At 47.7% G+C, this 15,319-nt stretch overlaps 1 protein-coding gene across 1 annotated transcript in view; it reads left to right on the forward strand.

The window, feature by feature from the left end:
* The window catches only part of KSR2 (kinase suppressor of ras 2), a 186,856-nt gene that overhangs the window by 168,112 nt on the left and 3,425 nt on the right, over positions 1-15,319 (forward strand). The window contains exons 17-18 of the mRNA XM_066609856.1: positions 1,950-2,083; positions 11,379-11,510. Coding sequence (XP_066465953.1) covers positions 1,950-2,083; positions 11,379-11,510 — 266 coding nt within the window. The remainder of the gene's footprint in view (positions 1-1,949; positions 2,084-11,378; positions 11,511-15,319) is intronic.

Here is a 15,319-nt window from a genome sequence, read left to right on the forward strand (position 1 = left end):
TATAGTCTTAGTGGGAGACAAAGGTATCTTGTCCCACTCCTACACATCAAAATTTTAACTGTGTCGCCACTGCTGTGTCTTGGACCAGCTCAGTGCTTCCTCATGATTCTCATAGCCCCTGTCATGCATTGCAAGAATCAAACCTGGATATTAGCAGAGCATAGATAACTGTGGTTGTTTTTGATGTTGGCCTCAGTCACCGTGTCGCTCAGTAGTTAGAAAAGGCAAATGAAATGATTCAAAAAAAAAAAAAAAGGAGTGCTCCAGCAGCATGCCTGGAGAGTGGGAAAGCAGGCCAAAACCTGTTTCTGGAGTATTTAGGATGGCAGCTTTAATGAGCAGGGAAGAAAAAGGTGAGTGACTGCTTGCCCTCCCTCCCACACCTCTCTAGCTCGCAGGCCATTAACACCACTGCTCCGAGAAAGCCGTGGGAGGGCCCTGGAGGATTACAGGGGTGGGCAGTGATCACCGCTGACCTTCCAGGCCTCGAGGACTTTTGATTGATGAGAGCCCAACTTGCCAAAAGAGCTCTCCAGCATTATAATCCTCCCATGCTTGTTTTGTTTTCATTTTCAAGGGAAGCACTGGTTGTTCACTGCTATTCTTTCAATGGAGCCTAGTGCTGTTAGGGGACCGGGAACAGATTGCATTCTGCAATCTTGCAGCTCCACCTGCAATAAACAAGCTTACAAAAGTGTGTGGACTGTTTCTATTGTTATCTGGTGTGCTCTCTGAGGCATTTGGTGGGCCTTGCAGGTCTTCTTGTTATCTGGTGTGCATTCCCAGGAGGCCTTGCAGGTCTTCTTGTTATCTGGTGTGCTCCCTGGGGCATTTGGTGGGCCGCTGTGAGATACAGGAAGCTGGACTAGATGGGCCTATGGCCTGATCCAGTGGGGCTGTTCTTATGTTCTTAAACTACAATTCCCAGGAGGCCTTGCAGGTCTTCTTGTTATCTGGTGTGCTCCCTGGGGCATTTGGTGGGCCGCTGTGAGATACAGGAAGCTGGACTAGATGGGCCTATGGCCTGATCCAGTGGGGCTGTTCTTATGTTCTTAAACTACGATTCCCAGGAGGCCTTGCAGGTCTTCTTGTTATCTGGTGTGCTCCCTGGGGCATTTGGTGGGCCGCTGTGAGATACAGGAAGCTGGACTAGATGGGCCTATGGCCTGATCCAGTGGGGCTGTTCTTATGTTCTTAAACTACAATTCCCAGGAGGCCTTGCAGGTCTTCTTGTTATCTGGTGTGCTCCCTGGGGCATTTGGTGGGCCGCTGTGAGATACAGGAAGCTGGACTAGATGGGCCTATGGCCTGATCCAGTGGGGCTGTTCTTATGTTCTCAACTACAATTCCCAGGAGGCCTTGCAGGTCTTCTTGTTATCTGGTGTGCTCCCTGGGGCATTTGGTGGGCCGCTGTGAGATACAGGAAGCTGGACTAGATGGGCCTATGGCCTGATCCAGTGGGGCTGTTCTTATGTTCTTATGGTAGAATCCCAGAAGCAATGCTGGCACCCGTTTGATGGGGGCCCTGGGACACAACCTTGCTCTCAGCCCCCCATGGCACACTGGGCCTGCTACCACTAACTGGCAGAGTTTGATAGCCCCTCCCACCTTTGACAGCTCTTCCTGCCTTCCCCATCAGTGAACGTGAATGGGAAGGCCATCTTCAGCAGTAGCAGCACCTTTTCCCGCTAACTCTCCAAGGAGAGAAACCCATTAAACGCATGTCAACTCAGGGTGACGTTTCAGAATTTGTTGAACCCAAGTTGCAGGAGAAGCATCTTGCACAGACGCACTTAAGCGTCAAATAAAATATTTCAGAACCCTCACCCTACCAGAACTGCACCGCAAAGGTGTATTTGGTTACATTTTTGTACGTGTGAAAGAAATAGAGGTTGGGGTTTTCCGTACAAGTCTTTCAAGTCCTTTTCTCCCCTTGTTTTTTCTCACAGGGAATGGGCTACCTTCACGCAAAGGGAATCCTCCACAAAGACCTCAAGTCTAAAAACGTTTTCTATGACAACGGGAAGGTGGTGATCACAGACTTCGGCCTCTTCAGCATATCGGGAGTTCTCCAAGCAGGCAGGTAGGGTACACAGGTCTCCAAGGACAGCCTGCCTTTTGTTCTTCCTGCCTCTCAAATTTTAGGTTTCCCCACTGATACATTTTCAGGACCAAACTAGGACAGGGTCTTCAGCAGTTGGGTCGGGACCCAAAATTAGTCCAACCCAGCTCAGGTGGGTTGCAACCTCCATTTTGTCTTGAGACTCAAGCCTGCACAATTCAGAGTGGCCCAGTCTTCCAGGAGCAGTCTAGCGATGAAGCCTAGAGAAGCAGCCACCTCAAGAAGCTGGCTGATACAGGAAGTAAGCTGGTGGAGGTGTCCTGTGTCTACCTGCTATCTCTTTCAGTGGCACACTGTCCATTTTTTTGACAATTGGCAAGGCACACTGCACTGCTTTTGGGGGACTCGCATCCCCCAATGGCATTACTAATATACGATACCCCCCCAAAAAAAAAACTCCCATGGCACACCTGTAGACCATTGGGGCACACTGGTTGGAAATCACTGCCCTGTGTCAACTCCTCTCTGCTGTACACATGCCCTCGTCCGTCATCCTCTGTCTTTTTCAAATGTTGGAACGGGGCAAGGGGAAGAGTTGTAGCAGCCATGCAATGGAACACTCCGGAAGGAGGTGGCAAGTGTCGTGGCAGCCGGAAGTTGGCTCAGATCTGCCCTGCCATCTTCTAACATTCATTCCTTCCCCACCAAGTCTGTTAATTTGTTTGCAGACCCTCCCCCGGTGAACTTCACCACCGGTAATTCTTGATACAGATTTAACTTCTTGTACTTTCAGAGTCATCCTAAATTAAAAAATAAGATGAAATAAAATAAACCCTGGCTATTGTGAGGGCTTCTCGCAGTTAATTATTGCTTTATTGCAAAGCCGCCTGTGAGGTAGATTGCATATTTTAATCTTTCTGTAATTATGGTGGTCAAAGGCTATGGATTACAGAAGGCAATAAAGGCCCGTCTGTTTTTCTCTCCCTCCTTCCTCAGCCGTGTACCAGGTGTCAGGTTGAAATGGTTAGCCATGCTGTAAGTGGGTTTCTTTTAGTTTTTGTCTCTTTATAACCTCCAATTTTTAGCATCAGCTTTCTTAGGCCATCTCTTGGACCTTCTTCTGTTATTCTTGGACCTGTCTGTGTGGGTCACAGCTGGATGTAACGGAGACAGGTGACTTAGTACAGCTGCCTAACCTACTCAAACCACACTGATATTCTATTCCAATGACTAATGCATGATTAAAGGCAGCTCTGTTTATCTTCCCACTGTTCTACCGTATCAGATCTGGTACAGAACGTGGATTTGTGTCACTTTGGGTATCTTTTGGGGAGAAAGGGAGGGGTATAAATCAAAGGACTACTTAATTTCTACCAAACTGAGCTTTTGGTTAAGAATGAAATGCAAGTTCCTAGTCCACATTGACCCATGAACTGAACCCTCCTCAGTACCAGTGTCAGTGGTCAGAAGGCTCGACATGCCATCAGGGGCAGGTGATATGTACACATAGGACAGTGTAGAGCTTTGTCCCAGGGCCTTCAGCAGTCTGGCACCAGCACACAAAGAGAGGGGGAGAAAGAGTAAACTGGGAAGAACTGAACCACAGAGAAAGAGAGTGAAAGTCGGGCAAGATTTTTATGTTCTGAGCAGATTTCTGCCCACACCTACAGCCCAGCAATCTGATCTAGGGCATACTTTTCTCCTGAGTAAGCCCCACTGAATCCAGTAGGACCCATTCCCAGGAAGATGTACATACTGTATCATTTTATTTTGGTGAGGTCCCTTTTGTATAATGAGTACAGCATCCCATGAGGCAGAACTTTGATCCATGTTTTCTCTAAAGCAGCGGTTCTCACACATTTAGCGCCGGGACCCACTTTTTAGAATGAGAATCTGTCAGGACCCATCAGAAATGATGTCATGGCCGGAAGTGACATCATCAAGCAGGAAAGTTTTTAACAATCCTAGGCTGCAATCCTACCCACACTTACCCAGGAGTAAGTTCCATTTACTATCATTGTTAAAAACCTATACATAGTCGCCTGTTAAAAGTACAGGTCTGTAACATTTCCCAAATGCAGTTACATACCACGGGAGCATCAAGTCTAATATATTAAAAATAAAATATTGAAATGAATCGGGACCCACCTGAAACTGGCTCGCGACCCATCTAGTGGGCCCCAACCCACAGTTTGAGAAACACTGCTCTAAAGCATGCATCAAAGCCGTCAAGGATGCATGTCCCCACATGTGGTCGTCACTCCTGTTTCTCTTTCCTCTTCTCAGGAAAGAAGTTCTGCTTCTTTGTCAGTATTAAAAAATGTGACGCTAGACGGATTTGAGCCAAATGAGCTAATCTGCAGAAGTGTTTTTGCAGCCATTCATTTGTCACCTGAACATGCATTTCCAAGTCACAAGAACGTCAGACAAGCCCTGCTGGGTCAGGCCAAGGGCCCGTCTGGTCTCACAGTGGCCCCCCAGCTGCCTCTGAAGCAAGAACAGAAGGCATACCCCTCCCTGACCATCGCTCCCCTGCACCTGGGACTCAGAGGCACGTTCCTGCTGAACCCAGAGGCAGCCCATATAGCCATCAAGACTAGTAGCCATTACGGGTGGCCTGACCATCATAAATTTGTCCAAACACCTTTGAAAACTATCCAAGTTAGTTTTGTGGCAATGAGTTCCACAGACAGCACAGTGCAAAGAGGCACCTCCTTTTGTCCATCCTAAATCTCCCATCAATCTGTTTCACTGGGTGACACCTGTTGTTAGTACTGCAAGAGTATTTCTCCCTGCTCACTTTCTTAGCACGATGCCTATGTTTCCTAAGCCTCCATCACATCCCCCCTTAGTCATCCTTTCCTCTAAACTCAGAAGCCCCCATGGTGTAGCTTTTCATCACAAGGAAGGTGCTCCAACCTTCCGATAATTTGGTACATTTTCCAGGTTGCCACATCCTTCATTTTTGAGGTCCATCTCAATGCATGGCCTGACCTGAGCCATATACATCCTGGGACCAAGATGACTCCCTTGCATTCTGGATCACTCTTGGTTTCCTGACTTCACCCAGAATGTGCTGTGTGACTCATCGAGGGTGGTTCACCACCGTGAATGTGCAAACATCTGCCCCAGTGTAACCCACCCCCTCCCAGTATGACTCAGGCACAGCCGAGGATCCAGCACCCAGAGTCTCGCATCGCTCGTGGGCTGCAGTTGTTGTGCATGACCTTCCTCGACGTCCCAGTAGCGCTTCAGTCAAAACACATCTTTCTATTTATTTGTTGCTGCTCGACGCAGTAAATTGCAGGTTTCATTTACCAGGAAAGCAAGAAGCACTCATTAGTTGCAGTATGTGGGATCCTTCTTATGAGTGAAAACGGAGCCTTAGAGATAACACAAATGGCTGTTCACACATCTTGCTATACACAGGTATAGAACATTGTACCTGGTTACATCAGTTGTTGTTGGCAACCTTCAGTCTCGAAAGACTATGGTATCGTGCTCTGAAAGGTGGTTCTGGAACAGCGTCTAGTGTGGCTGAAAAGGCCAATCCGGGAGTGACAATCCCTTCCACACTGGGAGCAAGTGCAGTCTGTCCCTGGTCTGTCTCCCTGGCTATGGGCCTTCCTTCTTTGCCTCTTTGCCTCAGTCTGTTGGCCAAGTGTCTCTTCAAACTGGGAAAGGCCATGCTGCACAGCCTGCCTCCAAGCGGGCTGCTCAGAGGCCAGGGTTTCCCACCTGCTGAGGTCCATTCCTAAGGCCTTCAGATCCCTCTTGCAGATGTCCTTGTATCGCAGCTGTGGTCTACCTGTAGGGTGCTTTCCTTGCACGAGTTCTCCATAGAGGAGATCCTTTGGGATCCGGCCATCATCTCCATATGAACAGCTATACCTGGGTTCATTTTTTCAGACCAACAATTTACTGTACACTGATTGTGCCTGCATTGAAATGGAATGTGTGAATCAATGTCCCCCAATAAAGACATGTCAGCCTGACATTTTATATGCTGATGAGGCTGTCTGCCTTTGGGGGGGGGGGGGGGGCTGATTTTTCTAAATTGTATTTGTTTTTCCTCCTTTTCTTCTTCTTTTCTGAGTCCTTATTGAGAAGAGTGTCGTATTATTTAAAAAATATATATTAATAATTAAAAAGAAAAACAGTGAATAAATATTCCCTTCTGGGACAAATACAAACCATTCCAGATTGGGATTGAGGCAACCATTTAGAGTCCTCTCCCTCTCATACCGCTGTCCCAATATGGATCAGGGTGCCCACATTTATTTATTAGATTTATATACCGCTTTTCTAAACACCCAAGCAGTATACAACACATAAAGATAAAACATTAAAATAAATTCTAAAATAAAACTGTAAAAATAATTAAAACAATTTAAAAGATAACAATAAAATAAAAAAAAATGAGCAATTTACCATTTCAAACCGACACAAACCCCTGGCCAGATGTTGTATTTAACGTCACTTCTAGTTTGGCCGTGAGATTTAACTTCTGGAGTCCTGGGAAGGGAGTTTAACCCTGAATAATGACAAGGGTAGCTGAACATTTCAATCAGACATCTTGCCGGAGGCGTAAAGGGGAACAGGGATTGCCCAGGGACAGGAGCTGACAGACAGGGCTATCCCTTAGGCCAGCTGGAGTCCATGTCATCTGGGCAGGAGCTGAGCTCAACAATCAGGCAACGAAACCAAAATGAGTTTCTTTGCGGGTTGAGCGTAAATATAACTGAACCACAGCAGTGAATCAGTGAGTGTTGATGCCTTCTTAGCTTCTGTGTCACCAACCTTTTCCCCCCTTCTCTAGTTCCATCACTTCTGAATTAATTCCTAAGCTTCAGAGATCTCGAACAAATCCAATTACAGGAGTGCGTTTGCAACGGCCTCTGTTCTTATTCAACCCAAAACCTCCAAGGGATGCCTCCCCCCAGGTTTGTTTTGTGCTTCATTGCCCCAATCCAGGAGGTTGTGCATCAGAAGATCAGGCAGCTAGATTTTTTTTTCCCCTCAAGGGTTCCCATTAAGTTTTAAAGCAATACGGGGTTTGCCTTTCCTTACTCTGAACGGCCTGCTGGTGAAACAAATAGCAGATGCTACCATTAAATAATCCTAAGGAAAAATTTTCTGTGCTCGTATCCGTGCGATGCTGTCCATGTTTACCCAGAGTTATGTTCCATGGGGGCTTACTCTCAAGTAAGGGCCAAATCCTATCCAATTTTCCAGTGTCGGTGTAACTATGCAAGTGGGGTGTGCACTGCATCCTATGGTGGGGAGGCAGTCACATAGGCCTCCTCAAGGTATGGGAATATTTGTTCCCTTACCTTGGGGCTGCATTGCTGCTGCACTGGTGCTGGAAAGTTGGATAGGATTGGGCCCTAGACGTGTGCAGGATCACAGGTGTTTTAGTTTATAAGCCTGTGTCATGTGCATTTATTTTACAAACAGAAACAAAAAAGATTGCAGGTAAAAGACCCTTGGGTGGAAGAAGGAAAGAAGTTTGAGATATTTAAAAAAGACACAACTTGTATTATTATAATCTTTCATTATCATAAATAAATGAAATAAAAAAAGAGATTTTAAAAATCAAGGTTTTTTCCAGGAAGAGCTTGAGAACCATATGAATGAAGCCAGTGGAGAAGGAATGAACAAAGGCTAGTTTGATCCAGACAGAAGGATGATCTGATGACATCATAAGCAGTAAGAGGTGTCACTAGGGTTTCCATCACCCAGTGCGAGAGCTCATTGAGAGCGTCGCCCCCAGGATGGTCCTCTCCCCGTACCAGACCATACAGAATAAATTACAATATCATACACACAACCAAAACACAGTGGCATCACTAGGATTATTGTAACTTTATGTATTTAAACTTTATTTAACTTGATGTATTTAAATGTGTAACTGTTTAGCATCCCAGTCCTAACCAACCTTCCAGGGCAGATGCAGCTCTGCCAATATACATACGCTTCCTTCTCTGATGAGGACGCAGTCACGGAAGCCTCCTCAAGGGAAGGGAAGGTTTGTTCCCTCACTTCAGGGCTTCATCGCAATTGCATCAGTGCTGGAAAGTTGGTTAGGGTTGGGTTATAGGTCACCCAACAGTCAGTAACCAAACAAAAACCAGTGGCCAACTTGATGACATTCACACAAATGAATAAGAGTTCTAGTTTTAGCCCTGATATATGGAAATGAGAACTGACTCATACTAACGCCTCATTGGCTCTCTGCTGTGTCACGATAACACCTCATTAGCTCTTGTAACAATCAGCCTGATTGGTCAGTTTTAAGTTAAAGAAATCCACTTTTTGATAAATAAGGCAGTAGTGATTTGCTTTTCTGGGGATTTGGCTATAACTTTTGATATAATACAGATGTTTCAATGTGGTTTGTCTCATTGCGTTCTGCATGAAATTACCCATTGAATGATATATGATGGTATTATTTGAAAATACTGAGATTTTCACCTTTTTTTGGCACTAGTAGTGTCACTCCCCCCCAGGGTGCACCCCACCCATGCGGTGCACACACCCCTGTGACTCCACTGATAGCAGTCGCATCTGCTTCCCTAGAGACTGTGTTGGTGTTTGTGCACGCGACAGAGCAGTTTTGCTCATTCCTCCTGCTCTGCTTGCAGCAGACGTGAGAACCAGGAGCACACCATTTGATAGCCGGGGGAGGGAGGGAGAGGAGAGAAGCTGTATCCTTGCCACCTCTCCACTGACCTTGGTGATTAATTTAACGACAGCGTGTAATCCAGCACCGTGTTTGTGGCCACAAGGCCAGGGAAGCCCCTGGAGGGAGATTGATTTGCCCATTCTGCAAGCAGAGCATTTGTTCTCTTGACCCTCAAAGTGGCAAAGTCTGGGAATTGTGCCACTGGGGCCAAATCCTGAGTGAAACCACAAAATGGACCACAAAACTCTAAACAGCAGCAGCAGCAACCTTCTAACACCTTGCCAGCTCCTCTTGTGGCCCTGGGGAGAAGCTGTAGCTTAGTGGTATAGAGCACATATATCAAAGGAACTGTGAGCCTTTAACTGGTAGGGAAGCAACCACAGATATAGTGGTAGCCTGTTGGCATCCTTCAGTCTTGGAAGACTATGGTGTCACGCTCTGAATGGTGGTTCTGGAACAGAGTGTCCTCTCCAGTGTGCGAAGCCTGGGTAAAGTAGGTATGGAGGATAGGCTGTTACCCATGCAGCAAATCCCCCCTCTCCACGTCGCTGAAATGGTCCAGTGGAAAGGCAGAGGCCAATACGGTTGGTTCCAGCGGCGTCGCAGGAGTTGCCAGGACGTGACTGTGTTCAGCCATGAACGGCCTCAGGGACTCCGGCTCCAGATTTTGCCTCGAGGTTGACTCCTGAAGCCTTTTCCATAACTGGATGTAGCCACAAGGCAGTGGAGGTTTGGGGTCAGAGTTTTCCTTCTCTCAGATGAGCTGCCTTCCCAGGCTGATGAGTCTCATCTACCCAGTGGCTGTTTAGTCGCCTCTTACGTACGACAAGTACAGCCAAACTGAGGGCCTATTCTTATCCCCAGCCCCCAGTGGTAGCCACCTTGGTGAGATGGGGCTGTGCAGAGCCTCTGAGAGGAATTTTATCAGGGGTACAATGTTTCTTTTGAGCCCCTTCCCAAAGAGGGAGAGGATGAAAGAGCAGGGACGGGCAGAACGGTGGTGGGGAGCGGAGCATCAGAATGGGAGAGGGTAATGTCAGCCAGCTTAGTTTTTGGAGCCCAGGTCTACCTGCATGGCATCAGCAGTTAAATACAGTGTTACAGAAAACCACCAGGGACCCACCGTCGATCCCACTCCCCTCCCTGCACCCGAGCTATCCAACCCCTACCCCTATCGCTGCTCTCAGCCTGCCTCCGTAACACCTTCCAGCACTGCTCACTGTAACCAAATATTCTTATTAGAGCAGAACAAGCTACCATGAAGCCTGACACCAGTGAAAGCTATTTCAGCACAATTTCTAAGCACCTGAGCAGGACTGGGACACCACCTCTGGGACCTGAAGGGATACAAAAGATGCCTCCCCCGTTACCTGGTGGTGCTCTAGTCCAGTGGTCTTCAACCTTTTTCATTCTTGTAAGTTGCTGTGACCCCACAACTAAGGCTTAGTGATCCCATTGGCGTCCTGAGCCCAAAGTTGGCCTCTACACTGGCAATAGCTTTCTAGGATTCCGGAAGTCTTTCCCAGCCTTACTTAGAGACATTTAAGGGCCCAATCCTATCCAACTTTCTAGCACCGGTGCAGCACAACCCTGAGGTAAGGGAACAAGTGTTCCCATGTCTTGAAGAGGCCTCTGTGACCGCCTCCCCACCACAGGATGCAGTGCATGCCCCATTGGCATGGCTGCGCCGGCACTGGAAAATTGGATAGGGTTGGGCCCTAAGTCTCTAAGAAAGGCTGGTTCTGCACTGCCTTCCACCACCATCCCCTCACCTAGCAAGCATTCTGTTCCCTCCACCGAGCTTAAGAGTTAACTGCAGAGTCAAGGCTCAGCACGGAATTTGCTTTGATCTCCTGTACAGCCAATGCTGCCAGTTACGCTGGCAGCCCAAAAGATGTGTCAACACTTCTGAACCATCACCGTCGGCTCTCAAAGGCTCACTCTGATCTCACTCACTCCTTCTCTTATCTGCCAGCTCCCTGTGTTCAGCTCCCAGCCCGAGCACCAAGCAGTCCTTTCTCTTGCTAAACACGCAGACAATTTTCCGAATGGCATCTAATTCCGCTTGTCAAATCAATATAATTAGCTGTACTAGAAGACGTATTTGCCTAACCCCAGTGGCACTGCTGTTGATCTTCTCAACCATCCCTCTCCGAATAGCACAATGCCCCCCCCCTTCCTGAGTGGCCTGCTCTTTGTTTGCTCCATCAGAGAAGCCATTTAGTGTAGACCAGAGATCTTCAACAGGTGGGCCAGAATCCAGAAACCGGCCAAGCCCTGACCTCAGGAATGCTGCCACTACTGAGCTCTTTGTTTGACGCTCTGTTTGGGGCTAGCAGTTCTAGATGCTCTAAATCCTGCTGGAGGCGTTGACTCTAGCCAAGCCCCCAAACTTCAGTGGGCCCCCTTAGTCTCCCACCAACCTACCTCTCCTGCCCTCAAACTCACCCACCCCCACTCTCTCCCCTGCCTCTTTGTTCTCGTTCTCTCTCTCTCTCTGCTTACAAGTGCTAGTTCAGAGTGAGGTCAGGCAGTCATGTTGGGTTGGGGGAAAGACCAGTGTAACTTTTTTTACAGCTACAGAAATATCCAGGCCAACCTCAGACCTGTTGTTCTTTTTTTTCTCTTCAGGAGGGAGAACAAACTGAGAATACAAAATGGCTGGCTGTGCCACCTGGCCCCTGAGATCATCCGCCAGCTCTCCCCTGACACGGAGGAAGACAAGCTGCCTTTTTCTAAGCACTCGGACGTCTTTGCGCTGGGGTAGGTGGGGCGGGGCGAGGTGGGTTAGGGGGGAACCGAACAAATCAGTGAGTCTGGCGTTCAGCTTTTTCATTGTCGTTTGGAGTGAACCCAGCATCCTGGGGTCGCAGCTCAGTTCTGGCTCCGTGTGCTCAAGACAGACATGCGCAACGCTCCTGGCATGCTCGCCCTCACTCATCTTAGCTTTTTCTTCCCACAAGGAAACAAGCTGGGATGAGCAGCACTTGCCTGAATGAATGGCATTAGGAGTTGAAACCTCTCCAGGCACCCACTGAAGAAGTGGCGGCACAGAGGATGGGCGCAATACTGCACCGGCTCTGGAAAGCTGGATAGGGCTGGGCCTGGAGTCACTCAGTGCATTGCTCCCTTTTCCATTTCCAGTGGAATGTTGGCTAGTTATTGGAATCTTGAGTAATGGTTTGATGGGACATGTCCTTCCAATGGCCTGTGTCAGAAGGCCAGGCTTGAGAGAAGGGTTTGAGAGAGAAGAGAGGCTTGAGAGAGGGGTTGAGAGAGGCTTGAGAAGAGAGGCTTCTCTTGAGAAGAGAGTCTTGAGAAGAGAGGCTTGAGAAGAGAGGCTTGAGAGAAGGGTTGAGAGAGAGAGAGAGAGAGAGAGAGAGAGAGAGAGAGAGAGAGAGAAATAATATTATAATGCCGTTGTACAAATCTATGGTAAGGCCACACCTGGAGTATTGTGTCCAGTTCTGGTCGCCGCATCTCAAAAAAGACATAGTGGAAATGGAAAAGGTGCAAAAGAGAGCGACTAAGATGATTACGGGGCTGGGGCACGTTCCTTATGAGGAAAGGCTATTGCGTTTGGGCCTCTTCAGCGTAGAAAAGAGACGCCTCAGGGGGGACATGATTGAGACATACAAAATTATGCAGGGGATGGACAGAGTGGATGGGGAGATGCTCTTTACACTCTCACATAATACCAGAACCAGGGGACATCCACTAAAATTGAGTGTTGGGAGAGCTAGAACAGACAAAAGAAAATGTTCCTTTACTCAGCGTGTGGTTGGTCTGTGGAACTCCTTGCCACAGGATGTGGTGATGGCATCTAGCCTGGACGCCTTTAAAAGGGGATTGGACAAGTTTCTGGAGGAAAAATCCATTATGGGGTACAAGCCATGATGTGTATGCGCAACCTCCTGATTTTAGAAATGGGCTATGTCAGAATGCCAGATGCAAGGGAGGGCACCAGGATGCAGGTCTCTTGTTATCTGGTGTGCTCCCTGGGGCATTTGGTGGGCCGCTGTGAGATACAGGAAGCTGGTCTAGATGGGCCTATGGCCTGATCCAGTGGGGCTGCTCTTATGTTCTTAACTACAATTCCCAGAATGCCTTGCAGGTCTCTTGTTATCTGGTGTGCTCCCTGGGGCATTTGGTGGGCCGCTGTGAGATACAGGAAGCTGGTCTAGATGGGCCTATGGCCTGATCCAGTGGGGCTGCTCTTATGTTCTTAACTACAATTCCCAGAATGCCTTGCAGGTCTCTTGTTATCTGGTGTGCTCCCTGGGGCATTTGGTGGGCCGCTGTGAGATACAGGAAGCTGGACTAGATGGGCCTATGGCCTGATCCAGTGGGGCTGTTCTTATGTTCTTATATTTAAAGGTCTAGCTCCGGGGCTTGTCCCAGCCTCAGCACCAACTTGGAGCAGGACCCCAGATCTCCGAGACAGCACCCACTGAACTAGAGCCCCCTGAGAGCTGTAGTTTTTGTTTTGTTTTTTTTCCATATCTAGAACCTTGCACTTCCCTGGGCATGTATATCAATGCTGGTAACAGGCCAGAAGAATGGCAGTGGAGCAGTGAGTGAGGCCGGGGGGCCGGGGGCTGCCCTTCTAAATCTTTCCACTATCCAGGCAGGAAGGCATCTAGCCTGGGGGTGGGGGGGGAGAATGTAGTCTAACCCTGGAAATACATACCACCTTACTTCTCCTCTGGCCCTTGTTGGAGCAGACAGCTCTCTTTCTGTGCAATCCTATGTGTGCTTACTCAGAAGTGAGTCTTGCTAGGTCCTTAAGAGTATAAGAAGAGCCCTGCTGGATTAGGCCAAAGGCCCATCTAGTCCACCTTCGTATATTTCACAGTGGCCCACCAGATATCTCAGGAAACCCACAAGACTACAAGAGACCAGCATCCTGGTGCCCTCCTTTGCACCTGGCATTCAGAGGTAGCCTACTAATCAAGAGGTTGGACATACCCATCATGGCTTGTGACCTGTGATGGACTTTTCTTTCAGAACTCTGTCCAACTCCCTTTTTAAGGCATCTAGGCCAGATGCCATCACTACACCCTATGGCAAGGAGTTCCGCAGACTTATTTCAACGCTGGTTAAAGAAATAGTGCCTTTTGTCTGTACTAGTGAGATGACCAATGAGATGTCCTCCCAGGTAAGCGTACATAGGATTGCGCCTTCCACAATGCAACCCCCACAATTTGCAACCCCCACCCATCTCCACTTGTGGGATTTTGCTTGATGAATTCTACAAGGTGCTGCCAACACAGGCAGCTGCCCCCAGACTTAAGAATGGGGTGGTGTGTGTGTGTGAAAAGAATGAATCCTACATGGAGAGCGAAGCCTTCTGGGTGTACCTCCTTAGCAAAAGCAGTTTAAGACCTGTGGCACAAAGCTGTTTGCCAGTTTGAGCATTCTTCTCCCCAATGTAGTTTTTTTTTTTCCCCTTGGCCGGTAAATTGCCCTGCTCGGTAGTGATGGGAAAGCCTCCGTTTAGCAAGTGGTCCCACTGGCCTGTGATGATATCTTTGTGGAAGCCTGCAGAGGACTGTGGGTTTTAGCGGATGGATTAATTTTCCTACACACTGCTGAGATGGGCACCTTAAAGAGAACAGTGCAAAGTGATTAGCTTATACTGAGTTCTTATCTGATAATGCATTTTCATCCAAAAAATGCTGCAATTAAACCCAGTACATGCTTTAAGTGTAACTTTGACCAAAAGGAGGGGGAAAGTAATTATGGTTTTTTTATTATTATTATCATCAGATTAAGCCGTAGGGAAACTTTTTTTTTAATTTGAAAGTTTGTATTAAAAAACACCAGCTGTCTTTTTTTTTTTCTTCCTTCCTTTCTTTCTGTTATTTTTTTTTAAAGTAATAAACTCTGAGTTTTAAATGGATACTTTGACTATCTTCATGCAGCTCATTGGATGACCTGATTCTGCGGCAGGAGTGACTCAGGAGAGCTTTGCCAAATTGCACTAGCGATGGGGCCAAATTTTCAGTTGGAGGTGTTCTTATTTTGAACCTCTACACTATTGTGAATCCACCCCCACTGCCTGTTAAAACCTGTGAAGAAAGAGCACTTTTTCACTAGTGGGGGGAGGGGGAAAGCCTTACTCCACACCATACCCTGTTTCAAATCAGGCCCAGACTTCTTCAAATTCAAGACCAAAATGGAATTGGACCCTAACTTCACCTCTTCCTGCCTGGATCCTGTAGCAGTTAGAAGCAGTGAGCAGGGGTTGGACTGGATGATCACCTGGGGTCCTTCCAACTCTAACATTCTATGAGTCTATTCCTCATCGTACCTTACAGTTCATAAGGTTGATCTGAGATTATTCAAAGCATCCATGAATTTTAGAGCCATGCAAGATCAGGCCAAACACTCATGTCGTCCAATAATCCATTTCCCACTAAGTGCACCAAATACTTCCTAGAATCCCACGGGGGGGGGGTGGCATGAAAGCAAAAGACCTTATTTGGTGCATCCCCCAGCTACCGGTATCTGAGCAGCATCAGGGTTTGGCCAGGTTGACCAAAGCTCCATATCTTTAGAAGGGTCATTCC

This window comes from Tiliqua scincoides, chromosome 14, assembly GCF_035046505.1.
Source record: "Tiliqua scincoides isolate rTilSci1 chromosome 14, rTilSci1.hap2, whole genome shotgun sequence".
NCBI classification, from domain to species: Eukaryota; Metazoa; Chordata; class Lepidosauria; order Squamata; family Scincidae; genus Tiliqua; species Tiliqua scincoides.